Consider the following 19404-nt stretch of genomic DNA (forward strand, 5'->3'; position numbering starts at 1 on the left):
GATGGAAGGTAAGGGTTGAAAAAAAGAGTCCTTTGTGGGCAAGGGGTGATGCCTGGTTCTGGGGAGCTATATCCGGGACCCCCAGACTCCTTCCTGTGGCTGGTTCTGGGGGTCCCCAGGAGACTCATTGCTGACAGAATTCCTCCTGCCTCTCCAGCAAAAGGAAGAGCCCAGAGAGGCTTCTCATCCCTCCTCCCGAGGCTCTGCAGAAGGGCTAATCCCTGTGTTCTCCCCAGTGGGCTCTTTCCCTTCAAGTGGAAGCCAGCGGGAAGCTGGGAGCCTGCAGCTCATGCGGGGCCCGCCAGGGGGCAGCCTTGTATAATGGAATCAAGTGTCCTGACCAGCGTCGGCAGAGCTCACTTAACAAGCTGTTAGGGTCAAGCGCGCCTTTCCCATGTGCTAGGAGTTGTACAAAACCCCTGGGAGATGAGGAAAGGCAAAATCCCTTCCCCTTAAAGAGTTAACATACAAAAAACTATACATAGAGGACAGCTGGGTGGATAGAGCACCAGCCCTAGAGATGGGAGGTCCTGGGTTCAAATTTGACCTCAGATACTTCCTTGCTATGTGACCCTGGGCAAGTCATTTAACCCCCATTGTCCAGCCCTTACCACTCTTCTGCCTTGGAGCTGATGCACAGCAGTATGGGAGGTAAGAGTTAAAAAAATAAACAAATCTAAACTGTACATACAAGACCTATATAGGGTAAAGGGAAAGCAACAGGGATTATCAGAGTTGGAAGGAGAATTGCTGAGATCACTGAATCCATTTTATGGTGGAGCAAACTAAGGCTTGGAGAATCAATGGGATATCAGCCAAAAATGCTCATATCATCTGGGGTTGCATTAAGATAGACAGGAATTCTGAGATTCTGGGACTATGGTGTAGAGCCTAAAGGGCCCCAGAAGCCTGTGTTCTAGTCTCATTTTACAGATAAGTGACCGGAAGGCAAAGGGAGTAAAAGCAATTTACTTAGGGCTCCCAGGGAGTAAATGTTAGAAAATAGATTTGAATCCAGAACCTCTGACTTTAAAGGTACTGCTCTTCCTCCCTCAAGAGTCCCTTTTGTGCCCTTGTGGGACATCTGGGATGTTGGGCTCAGTTCTGGCCTTGATACACTGGACGGGTCCCAGAGGAGGATAGTCAGGATGGGAAAGGGCCATCAGTTGCAGGAACTGGGAGGGTTTAGATAAGAGAAGAGATGACTCATGGGAGACAACAGCTGTCTTCTAAAAATTAAAGGAACGTCCTCTAGAAGAGGGACGTGACTTATTCTGCTTGTCCCTGATGCAGTGGACACTAAAGAGGCGAATTTATGACTGATGTCAAGAAAAATATCCTAAAGGAACATTCCAGAAGTGAAAGGGTAGACATTGGGGGTAATGAATGGGCTTCTCTTCACTGGAGGAGGCTAGATGAACGAGGGTCCAGGATGTTAAATAGGGACTCCTTTTGGAGACAGATCAGATTACAGCATCACTGAGGGCCCCTTCAGCTCTCAGATTCTATGATTTTTGACCAAGATCAGGCAGTAGGTCAGGGATGGAGTAAGGACTTGGACCCAAGCCTCCCAGAGCTCTTTCCACCCTACCCTCCATCCCAGAGAGGGGCCCTCTCTACACGGCTTCACACTTCTATGGGGGGAGCCCTTCTCTGAGCCCATCTTATGCTTTCCTCCTCCTGGCTCCTCTCCTATGAAATGCAGCCTCCTGCTAGGTGTGGGTCTACCTGCTTTTATTTGGGGAGTGTGGGATGGGCCTCCCTGCTCCCCCCACCCACAAACAGTCTGGTGCCCATTCCCCCTGTCCCTGTGCCCAGCCCCAGACTGGTCAGAACACAAGAGAGACAGTCTGGGACAAAGTTGCTACCATTCCTTCTCCCTTGGGAAAATGCCCAATTTTGCACTCTCTCTCTCTCCCATTTATTTCCTCCTCTGTTCCCATTACCGTCACCCACCATACTATTTTCTTGTACTATTCCAATGGACGAGGGGGTTTTCCTGCCCCCATCTTCTCTCCCCTCCAATCCATCCCTACTGTCAGACTACACAGACGATCTGGGGGTACCACTCCTTTGGGGGGGGGGTTCACTTGTTTTCCTTTAGCTACCAGATAAACTTCTCTTCTCCGCTCTCCACATTTCAAAGCCTTCAAAGGGTTATGAGACCATTCATCTAATTTGATACTATCGTCTTCTGTGCTCAAGCTGAACTGTACTACATTTTGTCCCTCGATCTTGCCTGGTAATCTCCTGCCTCCAAATCCTCACTTGCAAGGGTTTCTGTGATGCATGTTGAATCTACCCTGCAAAGTCCAACTCAAAGGCCACCTCCTTCATGTTCCAAAGTAGTCATCTTGCCCTCCTCAGATTTTACTTAGTACTTTGCTTTCACCTCATACATCTTTCTTTGTGTCCTATCCCTTTGCTAGACTCATATCTATGAAGTTCGCTTAATAGCGTATCACCTTCTGTGCCTTCCACAGTGCCCTGCACACAGGAGTCCCCAGCAGCAGCTTGAGAAATGTGTTTAATTGAACTGAGGAGAAGGCCCCTTCCCCCTGCCCCAAGGCCCCTGGACATGGCCCTTTGGGGGTCTCCTTCCTCCCTTTGGTTCAGGATGACTCTAGCCTCTCTTCTCAGATCCGATGCATGCTCAATATATGGGGAGTGATCCTCTACCTGCGTCTGCCTTGGATCACAGCCCAAGCTGGCATTGGTAAGTGGAGCCTGGTAGAAGAATGGAGGATGGGAATAGAGGGGTGGGGAAGAACCCCCCACTGGTCCCCATATTCTGGCCTCTCCTCTTAGGAGAAGAAGGTAGAGCTATGGAGCATCCAAGCTGGAGAAGGAAACAATCCCCAGTAGGACTTAGAAAGGATCCTGTAGGACAGAGCCATGTGGGTGATTGAGCATGGTTTGGAGGGTTTAAAAAAGGTGGTGACAGGGCAGCTGGGTGGCTCAGTGGATTTAGAGGCAGGCCTAGGGACAGGAAGTCCTGGGTACAAATCTGGCCTCAGACACTTCCCAGCTGGGTGACTCTGGGCAAGTCACTTGACCCCCATTGCCTAGTCCTTAGCTCTCTTTTGCCTCAGAATCAATACATAGTATTATTCTAAGGTAGAAGGTTAGGGTTTTTAAATAAATAAATAAAATAGGAGGTGACTTCAGAGAGAAAGGGTCCTACCCCTGGCCTGAGGGAAAAGTGGAGCCTTTCTAATGTCTTTCTGACAGGACCCGCTTCCAGAAGGGGGTAGAGGGAGCCCTGGGCTCTCAAGTTAGAGGTCATTATAGGGAAGTATAAAGACACCCAAACTAAGAATTTAGGCTCGGCTGTGCCATTGACTTCCTATATGACCTTGGTGAGTTACTTCATTTCTCTAGGTCTCATTTCCCCCAACAGTCAGAAGAGCTCGATAAGCTCTGTCTTGCCTAGTTCATGGGGTGATATGGAAGATCAAATTAGGAAATGAGCATCAAAGAACTTTGCGATTATACAGTTCTTTACAAGTAGGAGGAAGTAGTATAGATTCCTTCCCTGGCAGGGAAAGTGTCCCCCTTGACACCCTAACACTTCCTCCACAGTTTTGACGTGGGTCATCATCCTCCTCTCGGTGACAGTGACCACCATCACTGGCCTCTCTATCTCCGCAATCTCTACCAATGGCAAAGTCAAGTCAGGTTTGTTGCCTTGTTAGACTGCTGTCACTTCTTTTCTTCCTTTTCCTCTGGATCCCCCAAATCTGTTGGTTCCCTGAAGTGGTCATCCAGTTTTGAAATCTCTTGTTACCTTCTGGCACCTCCAAATTCCTCTTCACTGTCTAGAGGGAAAGAAACCAGAGCACCAAGGGAGACATCCTGGGAACTGATTGAATTTCTCAAATTCCCTAATTCTAATTCATCAGCTCTCAGCTATCTCCATTATGGACTGTCTCTGTATATATAATATGGAATGCCAGATGGATTTTCTTCATGTCCCTAATGTGCCTACACTTTCTCCTCCTGCCACTAGTGAGTATGTTTAGCCAATGGAGACAACTTCAACAATTGAACCTTAGGAAGGTCAGGCTACCACTTCCACACCCCCAGAAAGAACCTGGGTCTCTTGATCCTTCATCTTGTGCCCCTTTTCCAACCCGTCAATAAGCAGGAACTTATGAAACTTTTGATATGTGCCAGGCAGAGGGCTAGGTGCTAGGATTACAAAGAAATAAATCAATTGGTTCCTGCTCTAGAGAAGCTTACCCTCCATGGGTTAAGACAGCCAACCAGTCAACATGCCTTTATTATGCACCTTCCGTGTGTTAGGCACTTGGCATGCAAAATCCTTGCCCTCCAGGAGCTTTTGTTCCTTTGGGGGAAGACAACATGAATCTACAAAACTATATACAATATAAATAGGAGATGAGTTGTAGAAGGAAGGCCTATTTATGTATCACTTTAATACTTAGAGAACACTTACTTCTAAGGTAGGTACAGAAAATATTCTATCCAAGAGGTTAAATGACACAGCTAATAAGCATCAAATCCAATACTCTTTCTACTCTATTAGGCTGCTATCGCTTAATAGCTATTTTTAGCTAGATTGTCTAGGTGATTGCACGAAGTGAGGTGCAATAGACAGGATTAATATGGGAGTCAGAGCCAAGTCCTAGAGCTGACTCTTAATAACTCTCCGTGCCACCTAAGCCAAATCACTCCCCCCTGCTATGTTATGGTTCCCCTAGCTATGAAATGAGAGGGCTGGACTAAATACTCTCTGAGGCACTTTTGGCTCTAAGTAAAGGGCTCTCAGCACTGTCTGGCATTCTTAGTATTTTCTTTTTCTATGCTCTTGTTTCTCCTTCCCCACTACTCTCAACCCTTTGGCATCTCACCTGGAGTGGGGGGGGGGTGTCGGGGATTGGGTCTCTCTGTTAGGTGGCACCTACTTCCTCATCTCAAGGAGCCTGGGTCCAGAGCTAGGTGGCTCCATTGGCCTCATCTTTGCCTTTGCCAATGCTGTTGCTGTGGCCATGCATACTGTGGGCTTTGCTGAGACTGTACGGGATCTGCTCCAGGTAAGCTGTGGCTTCTGGGAATAGTGTGGTGACCTGGGAATAGAAAGGGATATGTTGGGAAGCTCTGCTGTATTTATGCTACCCTGGGGTCCAACTAATCATTTTTATACTAGTTACTAAATGATATTATAGGGCCAGTTAGGTAGCACAGTGGATAGAGCATCAGGCCTGGGGTCAGGAGGATTTGGGTTCATATCTAGCCTCAGACACTTCCTAGCTGGATGACCCTGGGCAAGTCACTTAATTCCATTTGCCTGGCTCTTGCCCAGATTCTGCCTTAGACTTGTTACTAAGACAGAAAATAAGAGTTTAAAAAAAGGATGATATAATTACTGGTAAATGAAAAGAAAAAATTTCATCTAAGGAAAACTGGTTAGAGCCCCCAATTTGACTACTTTGAGGAGTGTTGGTTGTCTTTAGGCAAATTCACAATCCCTTCAGCAGCAGCTTTTAGGGGAATATTGCATTTGGTGAGAATTTGAAGAGGATGACCTCTATACTTCCTTCTTTTTTTTTCCTTCCCTTACCTTCTGTCTTAGAGTCAATACTGTGTATCAGTTCCAAGGCAGAAGAATGGTAAGGGCTAGGCAACGGGGGTTAAGTGACATGCCCAGGGTCACCCAGCTAGGAAGTGTCTGGGCCAGGTTTGAATTCCAGGACCTCCTATCTCTGGCTTTCAATCCACTGAGCCACCTAGTTGCTGCCATCACTTCCTTCTAATTCTAAGATTCCATAAATCCCTTATTCTACATCAGTAAGTCATTCTAACCCTAGAATTCTATTGCCATATATAATTGTTTATTTCTAAAAGAGGGAGGGATGATGATGGACTGAGGAAAGGGCTGGTTGGAGGAACCTGATAGAAGCATCTCTCCATCCTACTGATATTGGTCCCCCTCTACAGGAGTATGGCTCTCCCATAGTGGACCCCACCAATGACATAAGAATCATCGGCGTAGTCACGGTCACAGTGCTGTTGGCCATTTCCTTGGCTGGGATGGAATGGGAGTCTAAGGTAATGTGGCGTTGTGGGGTAGGGAGGGAGAGGTTCCTGCAGATTGGGAGAAAGTACCATCTTGACCTTAAGCAAACCAGACAGTTCAGGTGCTTCCTTCTCTGCCTGGAAGAAAGGCCAGCCTGGATTCCAAATAATGAAGGCCCAAGAGGAAGCTTGGAGACTGCCAGGTAAATGGGATCGATGACTTTGTTGAGGAGGGGCAAGCAGAGCTGTCGGGGATGTGGTCAGTGTGGTGGTAGCAGTGGCTCAGATAGCAAAAATGGGAACCTCCCCCATACACGGATTTCTGAACTCTGCTGCAGCTTTGTAAAATGCCATTGGCCCTCTGCTGAGAAAAGTGAGTGCTGGGCCAGTGGGACAACTCTTGGCATTCTTCTGCTCCTGGATCGAGGACTTCCCAGAAATGAGCCCCATCCCTTCCCCTAGTCCTGGTTCAGTCTTTCTCCTTTTTAATAGCACATCTGTCTCCCTAGAAAGCTTTAAGCCTCTCCTCTTCCCCAGGACCCAGTCTCTCAGAAGCACCTATTAAGTGCCTTCTATGTGTCTTGCACAATATTAGGGACTGAGGATCCAAAGATGAAAATAAAGCATCCTATTTAAATATGAATATTCTATGTAACAATGGCCAAAATAAGAATGCTCCACCTGGTAAACCTTGGGGAAAAGATTTGGTCCAGGTCAGTGATTTAAAGTCATGTAAGTCTCCAAAAGCTGATGGCTCTCTGAGTTGGAAGGAAGAGAAGGTCACCTCTGGGTGAGGGGGGAAAGTCTACACTCCCCACCCCTACCACCAGGTTTTCAGCCCAGGTATCTGACTCCTCTAGGCCCAAGTGTTATTCTTCCTGGTCATCATGGTCTCCTTTGCCAACTACTTCGTGGGAACATTGATCCCTCCATCTCAAGAAAAGGCATCGAAGGGCTTCTTCAGCTACAGGGGTATGTCTGAGGGGGGAAGTGGAGGGAAGGACTTCCTTCCGTCCCAACCCTGGTGAGAGAAGTTCATTTTGAACAAAGCCCAGCCCAATCTTGGGGACATGGAGGTGGAGGGTAGAAGTGTTGGGATTGCTTAGGTTCTGGAGACAATTAAAATCCCTAGATCTTTCCCTACAGGATGAGGCAATGTCATGTAGCAATAGGGTGTTGGTCTTGGAGCCAGGAAACTCTGGTTTCAGATCTTACCTCAGATACTTCATTGCTGATGGGGCAAAAGCAATTCACCCTCCCTGGGGCTGTTTCCTCATTTGTAAAATGAAGAGGCTAGATCTGCTGACCTCTAAGGTTCTTTCTAGCTCTATGATTCCATTCTCCTGTGTCCTGTGTTAGAAATCTACTCCTCTGGGTCCCCTTCCCAGGACCACCCTAGGACAATGTCCAACCTCCAGTGGTTGTGGGGAAGCCAACACTCTTTCTATGGCTTGGGCATAGGAGAAAGGGAATTAATTCACTGAGGGAAAGGGGCTGACCTGGCATGGATTTTTCCAGGGGACATTTTTGCCCAGAATTTAGTGCCAGACTGGAGGGGTGTAGACGGAAGCTTCTTCGGAATGTTCTCAATCTTCTTCCCATCAGCCACTGGCATTCTCGCAGGTGCCAACATCTCCGGGGACCTAAAGGTGAGTCATGACTATGAGGCAGAGATCTAGAAACCCTTTTCTGCTCTCCTTAGAAACAGTGAATGGGAAGTTCTTTATCAAGCACGTACTGTATGCCAGTTCTAGATGTGGTCCTGTTGGAAATAAGAGGATTGTAGAATTAGAGCAAGACCTTAGAGATCATTTAGTCTAAACCTCCTCAGTTTTACAGATGAGAAAACTGGAACCCAGAGAGCAGAAATGATACTCCCAAACTCACATAAATAGAAAGGATCAAAGCTGCCACTCAAAGGATAATGGAAAGCATGATCATAGATCCAGAGGACACGGACCTCAGAGGTCATCCAGACCAACACTTTCATTTTATAGATGAGAAACTGAAGTTAAATGACTTACTCAGTGTCACACAATGAGTAAGTGGAAGTGACAGGATTTGAACTAGGATCCTCTGATTCTAGAGTCATTTTTTTCCCTACACCAGATTGACTGACTCCAACTCCAGTGTTCGTTCTATTGCTCTACACTGCCTTCCACAATTGGAGGAAAAGGCATAGTCCCTGCTCCCAGCAAGATTAGCTAGAGAGAGAAAATATGAGACAGGTATGATGTCACAAAGACTGTGGGATGGACAGGATATGCCCAGAGAGCCATAGCTCTCTCTCTCTCTCTTTTTTTTTTAAACATTATTTTATTTGGTCATTTTCATACATTATTCATTAGAAGCAGAGATCATTTTCTTTTCCTTCCCCCTCCCCCCTCCCAACCCTCCCCTAGCTAACACTTGATTCCACTTGGTATCACAAGTTGCTCTGAACCCATTTACTTGTTGTTGGTATTTGCATTAGGGTGCTCATTTAGTGTCTCTCCTTGATCATGTCCCCTCAACCTCTGTAGTCAAGCAGTTGCCTTTCCTCGGTGTTTTTACTCTCACAGTTTGTCCTCTGCTTGAGGATAGTGTTTTTTCTCATAGATCCCTGCAGATTGTTCAGGGACATTGCATTGACACTAATGGAGAAGTCCATTACCTTCGATTGTACCACAGTGTATCAGTCTCTGTGTATAATGTTCTCCTGGTTCTGCTCCTTTCACTCTGCATCACTTCCTGGAGGTTGTTCCAGTCTCCATGGAATTCCTCCACTTTATTATTCCTTTTAGCACAATAGTATTCCATCACCAACATATACCATAATTTATTCAGCCATTCCCCAATTGAAGGGCATCCCCTCATTTTCCAATTTTTGGCCACCACAAAGAGTGCAGCTATGAATATTCTTGTACAAGTCTTTTTTCTTATTATCTCTTTGGGGTACAAACCCAGCAGTGCCATGGCTGGATCAAAGGGCAGGCAGTCTTTTATCGCCCTTTGGGCATAGTTCCAAATTACCCTCCAGAATGGTTGGATCAATTCACCACTCCACCAGCAATGCATTAATGTCCCAATTTTGCCACATCCCCTCCAGCATTCATTATTTTCCTTTGCTGTCATGTCGGCCAATCTGCTAGGTGTGAGGTGATACCTCAGAGTTGTTTTGATTTGCATCTCTCTGATTATAAGAGATTTAGAACACTTTTTCATGTGCTTATTAATAGTTTTGATTTCTTTATCTGAAAATTGCCTATTCATGTCCCTTGCCCATTTTTCAAATGGAGAATGGCTTGATTTTTTGTACAACTGGTTTAGCTCTTTATAAATTTGAGTAATTAGACCTTTGTCAGAGGTTTTTGTTATGAAGATTGTTTCCCAATTTGTTGCTTCCCTTCTAATTTTAGTTACATTGGTTTTGTTTTTACAAAACCTTTTTAATTTGATGTAGTCAAAATTATTTATTTTACATTTTGTGACTCTTTCTAAGTCTTGCTTGGTTTTAAAATCTTTCCCTTCCCAAAGGTCTGACATGTATACTATTCTGTGTTCACCTAATTTACTTATAGTTTCCTTCTTTATATTCAAGTCATTCACCCATTCTGAGTTTATCTTGGTGTAGGGTGTGAGATGTTGATCCAAACCTAATCTCTCCCACACTGTCTTCCAATTTTCCCAGCAGTTTTTATCAAATAGTAGATTTTTGTCCCAAAAGCTGGGGTCTTTGGGTTTATCATAGACTGTCTTGCTGAGGTCATTTACCCCAAGTCTATTCCACTGATCCTCTTTTCTGTCTCTTAGCCAGTATCAAATTGTTTTGATGACCACTGCTTTGTAATAGAGTTTGAGATCTGGGACTGCAAGGCCACGTTCCTTTGTATTTTTTTTTCCATTATTTCCCTGGATATCCTTGATCTTTGTTCTTCCAAATGAACTTTGTTATGGTTTTCTCTAATTCAGTAAAAAAGGTTTTTGGTAGTTCAATGGGTATGGCACTAAATAGATAGATGTTTGGGTAGGATGGTCATTTTTATTATGTTAGCTCGTCCCACCCATGAGCAATCAATGTTTTTCCAATTGTTTAGATCTAGTTTTAATTGTGTGGAAAGTGTTTTGTAGTTGTGTTCATATAGTTCCTGTGTTTGTCTCGGGAGATAGATTCCTAAGTATTTTATATTGTCTCAGGTGACTTTAAATGGAATTTCTCTTTCTAATTCTTGCTGCTGAACTGGGTTGGATATATATATATCTATATATAAATGCTGATGACTTATGTGGGTTTATTTTGTATCCTGCAACTTTGCTAAAGTTGTTGATTATTTTGACTAGCTTTTTGGTTGATTCTCTAGAATTCTTTAAGTAAATCATCATATCATCTGCAAAGAGTGACAGCTTGGTCTCTTCATTGCCAATTTTAATACCTTCAATTTCTTTTTCTTCTTTAATTGCTACTGCTAGTGTTTCTAGTACAATATTAAATAATAAAGGTGATAAAGGGCATCCTTGTTTCACTCCTGATCTTATTGGGAAGGCTTCGAGTTTATCCTCATTGCAGATGATATTTGCTGATGGTTTTAGATATATACTGTTTATTATTTTTAGGAAAGGTGTTGTATTTTGTCAAAGGCTTTTTCTGCATTTATTGAGATAATCATGTGATTTTTGTCGGTTTGCTTATTAATATGGTCAATTATGTGGATGGTTTTCCTAATATTGAACCATCCTTGCATTCCTGGTACAAAATCTACCTGATCATAGTGGATAACCCTTGTGATGACTTGCTGGAGTCTTTTTGCTAGTATCCTATTTAAGATTTTTGCATCTATATTCATTAGGGAGATTGGTCTATAGTTTTCTTTCTCTGTTTTTAATCTGCCTGGTTTGGGGATCAGTACCATGTTTGTGTCATAAAAAGAATTTGGTAGAACCCCTTCTTGGCTTATTCTGTCAAGTAGTTTGTATAATATTGGGATTAGTTGTTCTTTAAATGTTTGATAGAATTCATTTGTGAATCCATCTGGACCTGAGGATTTTTTGAGGATTTTTTCTTAGGGAGTTCTTTGATGGCTTGTTCAATTTCTTTTTCTGATATGGGGATGTTTAGGTAATTTATTTCTTCTTCTTTTAGTCTAGGCAATTTATATTTTTGTAAGTATTCATCCATATCACTTAGATTGCCATATTTGTTGCCATTTAATTGGGCATAGTAGTTTTTAATGATTGCCTTGATTTCCTCTTCATTAGAGGTGAGGTATCCCTTTTCATCTTGGATACTGCCAATTTGGTTTTTTTCTTTCCTTTTTTAAATTAGACTGACGAGTACTTTGTTTTTTCAAAGTACTAGCTTCTAGTCTTATTTATTAAATCAATAGCTCTTTGATTTTCAATTTTATTAATTTCTCCTTTGATTTTTAGGATCTCTAATTTAGTCTTCATCTGAGGATTTTTAATTTGTTCACTTTATAGTTTTTTAATTTGCAAGCCCAATTCATTGACCTCTGCCCTTCTTAATTTGTTTATATATGAACTCAAGGATATAAATTTCCCTCTGAGTACTGCTTTGGCTGCATCCCATAGGTTTTGAAAGGATGTCTCACCATTGTCATTTTCTTCAATGAACTTATTAATTGTTTCTACAATTTGTTCTTTAACTAGCCAGTTTTGGAGAGCCATATTGTTTAATTTCCAATTAATTTTTTATTTATCTCTCCATGTACCCTTGCTAATTATTATTTTTATTGCATTGTGGTCTGAGAAGGTTGCATTTATTATTTCTGCCCTTTTGCACTTGTTTGCAATGATTTTGTGCCCTAATACCTGGTCAGTTTTTGTGAATGTTCCATGTGCTGCTGAAAAGAAGGTGTATTTCTTTTTGTCCCTATTTATTTTTCTCCACATGTCTACTAACTCTAATTTTTCTAAGATTTCATTTGCTTCTCTCATCTCTTTCTTATTTATTTTTTGGTTTGATTTATCTAGTTCAGATAGAGGAAGGTTCAGATCTCCCACTAGTATAGTTTTTCTATCTATTTCATCTTTGAGCTCCTCTAGTTTCTCCTTTAGAAATTTGGATGCTCTGCCATTTGGTGCATACATATTGAGTACAGATATTTCCTTGTTGTCTATACTGCCTTTTATCAGGATGTAATTACCTTCCCTATCTCTTTTAACTAGATTTATTTTTACCTTGGCTTTGTCAGATATCATGATTGCAACTCCTGCCTTCTTTTTATCAGTTGATGTCCAATAGATTTGGCTCCATCATGTTTCTTTCACCCTATGTGTATCTACCTTCCTCATGTGTGTTTCTTATCGAGTCTCTTAAAAATGTTGTTGTTGTTTTGTTTTGTTTTTCTTTTTCCCCTCTTTTTTAATTACCTTTAGATGATTCTCTTGAGTTCTGTGGTTGGACATCAAATTTTCTGTTCAGGTCTGTTCTTTTCTTTATGAATGCTTGGAATTCTTCTATTGTGTTGAATGACCATACTTTCCCCTGTAAGAATATAATCAGTTTTGATGGGTATTTTATTCTTGGTTGTAGACCCTTGCTTTCTGGAATATCATATTCCATACCTTTCGGCCTTCAGTGTGGATGCAGCCAGATCCCGTGTTATCCTCACCATGTTTCCATGGTATCTGAATGGCTTCTTCTTGGCAGCTTGTAATATCTTTTCTTTGGTCTGATAGTTTGTGAATTTGGCTATAACATTTCTGGGTGTTGTCAGTTGAGCATTAAATACAGGAGGTGATGTGTGGATTCTTTCAATCTCCACTTTCCCCTCTTGTTCTAGGATATCAGGACAGTTTTCCTGAATAATTTCCTGTAGTATTATGTCCAGGCTTTTTCTTTTGTCATGGTCTTCTGGTAGTCCAATGATTCTTAAATTGTTTCTTCTCGAACGATTTTCTAAATCATCTATTTTGTGAATGAGATGCTTCATATTTTCCTCAATTTTTTCATTCTTTTTGTTTTGTTTTATAGTGTCCTGCTGCCTTGTGAGGTCACTTAATTCCAGTTGTATTCTGGTTCTTAAAGATTGGATTTCATCTCTGGCTTTTTGGTCATCCTTTTCCTTCTGGTCTGATTTTCTTTGAAGGCTGTCTTTCATCCTCTTTACCTCATCTTTCATCTCCTTTGCCTCATTTTCCAGCTGGTTGATTTTGTCTTTCAAGACACTATTTTCTCATTTTAGTTCAAGTGCCTCTGTTTCCAGATGACTTATCTTAATTTTTAGGTTCTTTTCCCAATTGTCTTCAGCCTCTCTTAGTTGTGTTTTGAGTTCTTCCACAGCCTGTATCCAATTCGCTGGGATTTCTGATTTATCATTTGCTGATCTCTCCCCCTCTGTTCCATTTGCTGAGTAGAAGCTGTCTATTGTAGTTTCTTTCTTCTTTTTCTGTTGTTTGCTCAAATTCGCCCCTTCTTTATTCCCCATATTTATCTATGCTCTTGCTCCTCTCGTTTTTTTGTTTTTTGGGGGCTTCTATCAGTCTCCCCTCTTGGAACTTTAACAGAGGATCTCTCGGTGTAGTCTCTGGGGGAGGGTTGTTGGGGGTTTGAGCTTCCCTGTCCTCTGGAGGCTTTTGATTGGCTTAAAGTCCAGCAGTCAAGGAGGATGGGTGTGGAGCCTGGGCTTCCCTGAATTCTAGAGACTTTTGATGGGATTAAGTTCAGCTTAGTTGGGCTGGGTGTGCTCTGGGTCCTAAACTTCCTGGAAGGCTAGAGCAAATATGGAGGATCTCCAAAGCTTTGGCCAGGCTGCCAGGTCTATGCTCCCTCTCTAGCTCCTTCCCCGCCATCTGTGTTGGACGCTCTGAACTTCTTTGCCCTTCAGACCAGCACCTTTGCCCACCCAGAAGTTCCCGCTGGTGCTGGAATCTCAGCGCTCTGGGTGGGAGTGGGGATGGGTCCTGGGACCTTCCTTCTGTCTTCCCCTTAAACCTGAGTGTTCTCGGATTCTGGCTTTTCAGGGGGTGTACCTTTGGAATTAAGTCCAGCGGGAGGGTTCCTTGGCTCTGTCTTACAAGTTTGTTTTTCAGTCCCCTGGGAGCATTCAGTTTGTGATCAGTAAGGAAGGGTTTTTGGAGGTCTGAACTTCTGCTCCTTCTAGGCCGCCATCTTGACTCCACCTCCCCCATAGCTCTTTTTTGAATGGTGTCCATGGAGCAATATTTTAACTCTGACAAGCCTGTGTCTTCCCTGAGCTCTGGGTCCACAGGCCAGAAAGTTCCAAATGTTTGAGATTATAACATGGTAATCAATATCGATATAAATTCATGTTACAACCTGCCTCCACCCATGTGTCCTTAAACATGTTTTTTAACCCTTATCTTCCATCTTAGAATCAATACTGTATAAGGGCAATGGGGGTCAAGTGACTTGCCCAGGGTCACACAGCTGGGAAGTGTCTGTGGTCACATTTGAAACCAGGACCTCCCATCTCTAGGCCTGATTCTCAATCCACTGAGCCACCTAGTGGCCCCTTTCCTTGGACATTTATCAAGCACTTTGTAAATCTTCCTTCAATCAAAAACCAACAAGCGTTTATTAAATAGCTACTCTGTAGCTAGGGGACATTTTTGCCCAGAATTTAGTGCCAGACTGGAGGGGTGTAGACGGAAGCTTCTTTGGAATGTTCTCAATCTTCTTCCCATCAGCCACTGGCATTCTCGCAGGTGCCAACATCTCGGGGGACCTAAAGGTGAGTCATGACTATGAGGCAGAGATCTAGAAACCCTTTTCTGCTCTCCTTAGAAACAATGAATGGGAAGTTCTTTACTATACTAGGCTTCTGGAGGTACAAGTACAAAAAATTAAGCATGTGTGTGTGTGTGTTATACACACACACACACATATATATAAGAATAATAAAAACAACAATAATAATAGCTGAAATTGATATAGACCTTTAAGATAGGCATATACGTAGGGGCGGGGGAGAGAGAGAGAGGAGAGAGGAGAGAGAGAGGGGAGAGAGAGAGAGAGAGAGAGAGAGAGAGAGAGAGAGAGAGAGAGAGAGAGAGAGAGAGAAAAGAGAGAGAGAGAGAGAGAGAGAGAGAGAGCAGAGAGAGAAAGAGAGAGAAAAGAGAGAGAGAGAGAGAGAGAGAGAGAGAGAGAGAGAGAGCAGAGAGAGATGTATAATGGGCACAGTGGAGAGTGTACCTGGCCTGAAGTCAAGAGGACTTATCCTCCTGAGTTCAAATGTGGCCATGGGCACTTATTAGCTGTGTGACCTTGGGCTAGTCATTTAACCCAATTGACTTCAGTTTCTTTATCTGTAAAATGAGCTGGAGAAGGAAATGGCAAACCACACCAGTTTCTTTGCCGAGGAAACTCCAAATGGGATCATGAAGAGTGGGATCCAACTGAAACAGCTGAACAATGACATATGCATACATATTACAGATGTACATATACGTGTTTAATTATGTGCATATATATCTTTATAGTCTCATCTATATGAGTTTACACAGAAAATAAATACAAGGTAGTTGGATCCAAGAATAAGGAGGAAAGGCAGCAGCAGTTGGAGAATCAGGAAAGGCATTGTAGAAGGCAGTGCTTGAGTTGGGTCTTGAAGAAAGAGAGGGATTCTGTAGGGGGAAGTAAGGAGGGAGTGCATCCTAGGCACAGGGGACCACAATGGCCAAGGCACAGAGATGGGAGAGGAATGGTCACAAGTAAAGAACAGCAAGAAGACTAACTTGAGGGACAGCAGAGGGCGCCAGGAGGACTCATGAACAATCAAGCTGGAAAACTAAGATGGAACCAGGTTATAAAGGGCTTTAAGGAGACAACAGAGTTTCTATTTTATATTCCAATAGTTTTGTCTATTCCTCCACCAAAGTAGAGCATTAGAAGGACGAAGGAAGGAAACTAGTCTTCCTCCAGTGCCCCATATTGGTGTCAAGCTGCCCCTGGGCTCTCAAAGGCTCTAATAGAGGATGATGCTAGGAAGTCCAGCAAAGCTTCTTAGGATGCACTTGACCTCACTTCTTAAGTTCACAGGGGCTCATCACCTACTTAGTCACAGACACTGAAGTTTTTGGTCACAGCAACTCTCAGGAATAATCAACTAACTCAAGAGAGGGAATCCTTGCCATGAGACATCAGGAGAGCATTATAACACTTTAAGTGCCATATCTATGGGCAATGTCCATCTTGGCATTGGTCATGACCTGGGGCTTCACTGGCTCAGGGAACTCAGTAGAGAAATTCCCTGTACCCACGGAGATCAGCAACTCTCTTGCTATTTTGAGGTTCATAGGCTCATAGAGTTGGAGGTAGTCATACAGTCTAATTCCTTTGTTTTGACAGAGAAAAAATCTGAGGTTCAAAGGGATTAAAAGTGCTTGTTTAAGGAGCAGTTAGGTGGCTCAGTGGATAGAGAGGAGAGGTCCTGCGTTCAAATCTGACCTCAGATACATCCTAGCTGTGAGACCCTGGGCAAGTCACTTTACCTCAATTGCCTAGCCCTGTGTGTGTGTGTGTGTGTGTGTGTGTGTGTGAGAGAGAGAGAGAGAGAGAGAGAGAGAGAGAGAGAGAGAGAGAGAGAGAGAGAGAGAGAGAGAGAGAAAGAGAGAGAGAGAGAGAGAGAGTAATATTGATTCTAAGATAGAAATTAAGGGTTTGAAAAAATTATTTTTTTTGAAATTGTTTTTTTGAAAATTTTATTTAATTAGTCAATTTAGAACATTTTCCCTTGGTTACAAGAATCATATTCTTTCCCTCTCCTCACCCCTGAAAAAATTATTTTTAAAGTGTCTGTCTAGGATCACAGAGGTGGAATTCCAGAACTGGAATTCAACCCCCCCAACTCTCTAGCTCTCCAAATCTAGGGCTCTTTCCACACTGTACTAGAGTTGCCTGGGGGCACTGAGGAGTTAAGTGGCATTATTGTAAAAATTGAAATAATTTTAAAATAATTTTATTTTGGAAAATGTCATGAAATTGTTGACTTTTCCTTCCCTTAGAGGATCTAGATCTGGAAGGGCTATTAGAAATCATCTAGTCTAACCCCTTGATTTTACAGGTAAGGAAACTGAGACCCAGGGAGTTAAGTGACTTGCTTATGGTTCAACAGGTAGTCAGGGTTTGAACCCAAATGCTCTGACTCTGATTCTACTATTGCACATTGGCTCTCATTTGGAGGAGTGACAAAAATGGCAGTGGAAAGCAGTGAGGTGATCCAGAGTTGATCATGTCTCTTAATTTCTTTCCATATTAAGATGACTCTCTAGGTGTTTGTCTCCTCTGATCCAGGGATTAATAGAATTTTCAGAGTTGGAAGGGAAGTGACCTCAGTGGCTATCTAATCCAAACTATCTTGAGGGGGGAAAAAGACCCCTTTATAACCTACCAACCAAGTGGTCATCTGACCTTTGCTTAAAGAACTTGAATGAGGAGGAAGCCACCATTTTTTCAAGGCAGCCCATTTTACTTTTGGACAGTTCTAATGGTTAGGAACTTTTTTCTTAATCTCAGCCCTAAATTTGCAGTCTAAACCATCTTCTAAATGGCCCTCCAAATGCCCAAAGACATGTCCTTGCATCCCAAATCTTCTCTTCTCTAGAGTGAACAACCTCAGTTTCTTCAACCGGTTTTCTTAGAGGCACCCAGGTGGTACAACAGATAGAGTGCTAGGCCTGGAATCAGGATGTCTTGAATTGACACTTACTAATCATGGGTAAATCACTTAATATGTGTTGACCTCAGTTTCCTCAACTTCAAAATGGCATAATATTACAGTACCTACCTCTCAGGTTGTTGTGAGGCTGAAATGAGATAATTATTGTAAAGTGCCTAGAGCATAGTAGGTTACTTAATAAATGTTTGTTTCCTCCCTTCCCAATGTTTGAACCAGTTCAGGATACTTTTGGCGATGGCTCTGGATCCTGATTTCTGGTTCCTGATTATGTCAACTAGTATCTGAACTATGCCTCCCAGATTTATGTCAACTGCTTTCCAGGCCGGGACCTTGTCTCTGACAGAGACACCAAGGAACAGGCTGGAGAAGCCAGGAACTTGATCCAAGCATCCTACTCTCCTTTAATAATCCCTAAAGAAGCCCAGGAATTTCTTCAGACCCTTCCAAAACACGCTGGTAATCACATTGTGGGCTGCTCTCAGAACAAGCTCCAGAAGTTCACTCCCTGATTTTTATTTATCTTAAACTTCCTCCTTCAAGCATCGAGAGATTGTGTTATTTCTAGTGTCCGGTGCTCAGGGGCATCATGGAACAATGGTGCTAAAAGTTTAGATTTGAAGACAGAGAGGCGGGGCTGAAATCTTGACTCTGTTACTTTGGGCAAGACACTTCTCTCTGGGTTTCAATTTCCTCAGCTGTAAAATTAGGAGTGTAGACTAGATGATGCTTTTAGAGGTTCCTTCTAGTTATGAATCTATGATCCTGGATTGAGAGCCAGGTCTAGGCATGGGAAGTCCTGTATTCAAATGTGGCCTTAGCTGTGTGACACTTACCCCCCCACTGCCTAGCCCTTAGCACTCTTCCTTCTTGGAACCAATACTTAGTATTGATCTTAAGATGGAAGATAAGGGTCTTAAAAAAAAATAAGTCTATGATCCTGTATTCCTACTCTTCCTCTCCATCCCTTGCCTGACTGTATAGAAGTCAGGTCTGTTCTATTCAGGCTGTGTTTTATTATGACTGCTCTTTCCCAACATAGATTAGCACATATTGTAGAATTTTAGAACAACACACCCCTCATGAATTCCTTCCTTCCTTCCTTCCTTTCCTTCTTTCCTCCCTTTCTTCATTCCTTCCTTCTTCCCTCCCTCCTTCTCTTCCTTCCTTCCCTTCTGTCCTTTCTTCCTTCCCTCCCTTCCTCATCATCTTCATTCTCCTCCTCTCCTCCCAGCAGCCACAGGAGTCCAAGGGAGTATACCATAATTACAGAGTTAGCTAGTTGTACCCCGGATTACATATGAAAGAATGAAAACTTCAAAACTACAGGACAGCACTCCCTCTGCCCTTTCCTTGCAATGGCCCCAAGGTGCTTGCTATGAAGGGCAGACAGACCCGAGCATGGGGTGGGAGTGATGCATGGAAACATAAAACTCCGTAGGCCACAAAAATCGGCATAGAAATCCAAATAGTCATGCTCCAGACACAAGATAAGACACAGAGCAGACAACAGGGGCTTGCTGGTAGATGTTTTACAGCTGTTTGGGCAGGGACTGCGCAAAGGTCACACTTTTAATGTAATCTGCATTACTAACATCTCCACTACTTTCTTAAGTGCAGTGGATCAACAAAACAATGGAGGCCTTGTTTGTAGCATAGGCTGATTTGGGAGGTATTCAGGCTCACAATGAAAATTTAACAATTGGCTCCAGCCACCCTGGTGGGCCTC

General features: G+C 43.0%; 1 protein-coding gene and 1 long non-coding RNA gene across 3 annotated transcripts in view; one reads left to right on the forward strand and one right to left on the reverse strand.

The window, feature by feature from the left end:
* The window catches only part of SLC12A3 (solute carrier family 12 member 3), a 97773-nt gene that overhangs the window by 4059 nt on the left and 74310 nt on the right, over positions 1-19404 (forward strand). The window contains 6 exon segments of the mRNA XM_056812334.1: positions 2641-2716; positions 3583-3678; positions 4918-5057; positions 5962-6072; positions 6900-7011; positions 7558-7688. Of these exon segments, the coding sequence (XP_056668312.1) occupies positions 2641-2716; positions 3583-3678; positions 4918-5057; positions 5962-6072; positions 6900-7011; positions 7558-7688 (666 nt within the window).
* Positions 3483-8238, reverse strand: LOC130456450 (uncharacterized). 2 transcript variants are annotated; one of them, XR_008915315.1, is made up of 4 exons: positions 8064-8238; positions 7539-7801; positions 4875-5090; positions 3483-3818 (listed from the first exon to the last, which is right to left on the reverse strand). It is a non-coding gene; the product is annotated as an uncharacterized LOC130456450 (long non-coding RNA). The 2 variants fall into 2 exon arrangements; XR_008915314.1 differs by having other exon boundaries at positions 3483-5090.

The sequence above is a fragment of the Monodelphis domestica genome, chromosome 1, assembly GCF_027887165.1.
Source record: "Monodelphis domestica isolate mMonDom1 chromosome 1, mMonDom1.pri, whole genome shotgun sequence".
In the NCBI taxonomy this organism is placed as follows: Eukaryota; Metazoa; Chordata; class Mammalia; order Didelphimorphia; family Didelphidae; genus Monodelphis; species Monodelphis domestica.